Consider the following 1,583-nt stretch of genomic DNA (forward strand, 5'->3'; position numbering starts at 1 on the left):
AGAAAAAAAGAAAGAGAAAGAAAGGAAGAAAGGAAAGAAAGAGAGAGAGAGAGAAAGAAAAGAAAGAGAGAGAGAGAGAGAGACAGATCAAGCAAAAGGCACTTCTGAAAAATGAAAGCAAAAAGCAACCCGGCCCAGCCCGGAGCTACCCCGCGCGGCCTCCAGGCGCAGCCCGCCCGACGGGCCCGTTTTGCAATCTGCCAGACCCGAGCACGCCCGCGGCCACCGCGATCTTTCGAAATCTCCGAGGGCTGCTTTCCTCCGCGCCTACGTCCGGGCACCAGGCAAAGCCTCTCCCCTAAAGGCGGGCAACCCGGCGCAGAGACTTGCAGACGGCGAGGGGCAGTGCCCAGGAGGGCAGTTTACAACATACTTAAAATGTTACCGCTGAAGCAGGGAAAGTAATGCCTTAAGGGGGGTGGGGGAGGAGGCTTCCCACCATTTCACGGTTATATGTACCTATCTCATACCTAGCAAGAAATATTTGCAAGTGATTTCTCCCTCTTCCCCCTTTTTAATGTTCGCATTTGGGTCGGTAAGACTTCTCATTAATCACCAATAAGACTTTAACAATCGTTGGATCGCAAGCTGCTATTATTTTAAACATTCTGCCCAAAGACTAATTGAAAATAAACAAATCTATTTTTAAAAGGCAAGCTTCAGAAATTTGCTCTTAACCCATTTCAGAATTTAAGTCAGTTATGGGCTGCTCACTGTTTTACAGAAAGCTAAGAGTCAGAAAGAAGAATGAAGCAGAGGAGAAAAAAACTCAAAGTGCTCAAAGCACTTTGGGGTAATAATTTGGCTTTTCTTTTTTCTTTTCTTTTCTTTTCTTTTTCTTTTTTTTTTTTTTTTGCGAGTATGGGGGATGGGGTTGGAAGAAGCATCCACTAGGCAGAAAGCTACTTCCCTTGAAAATTTTCAGCACCCACATTTCCAAGTTTGGGCAAAGTTTCTGAAACTACGTCCCCCAGTCACCAAAGAAATTCAGTATCTGTCCCCCAACCCCCTAGGTTTTCTTTTCTTTCTTTCTTTTTTTTTTCTTTTTCTTTCTTTTTTTTTTTTAAGTATCCGAAAGATGTGGGAGGGAGAGAGATGAGACTGCAAATGGGTCGACTGAAATCTCCAGGCTACTACTGATACTTGTTCTCCTTCTTCAGAGCCAAACTGAGGAGATCACATCTAAAGTTATCATGGCCAGAACTTTAGATCTGCCAGAGCATCTAACCCTAACTACTAAGACCCCAGCTCGCTCCCTTTCCTTTTTCAAGATAACCGAGCTCCAAACTCCGTTTCCAGTCCTAAAGTGTCATTGCCCACAATTTTCCCACTCCTCTCCATCCCGGAGTCCCCAAGTTGGTCCAACATCTTCTGAGAGCAGCGTTGCTCAGAACAGACCAAGTGGAGACCACAGAAAAGTCGACCCTCTGCTCTCAGCCGAGCCTCCCCAGCGCATCCCCCCTCGCTTACCCTGGGCACTGCGGTCCTCCATGAACTGGCAGAGCAGTAGCAGCAGGAGGCAAAGCCCACCCGGCTGGTGCCTTGCGCGGACCATCCTGGGGGCAGGCGCGGGGCGAGGAGCG

At 47.8% G+C, this 1,583-nt stretch overlaps 1 protein-coding gene across 3 annotated transcripts in view; it reads right to left on the reverse strand.

The window, feature by feature from the left end:
* The window catches only part of FST (follistatin), a 6,444-nt gene extending 4,867 nt beyond the window's left edge, over positions 1-1,577 (reverse strand). For all 3 annotated transcript variants that reach the window (XM_011999537.1, XM_011999536.1, XM_011999538.1), the window contains exon 1: positions 1,471-1,577. In XM_011999537.1, coding sequence (XP_011854927.1) covers positions 1,471-1,555 — 85 coding nt within the window. In that variant the 5' untranslated portion in view covers positions 1,556-1,577. The remainder of the gene's footprint in view (positions 1-1,470) is intronic.
* Positions 1,578-1,583: the final 6 nt, after the last annotated feature.

Source organism: Mandrillus leucophaeus, unplaced genomic scaffold, assembly GCF_000951045.1.
Source record: "Mandrillus leucophaeus isolate KB7577 unplaced genomic scaffold, Mleu.le_1.0 Scaffold597, whole genome shotgun sequence".
Classification (NCBI taxonomy): domain Eukaryota; kingdom Metazoa; phylum Chordata; class Mammalia; order Primates; family Cercopithecidae; genus Mandrillus; species Mandrillus leucophaeus.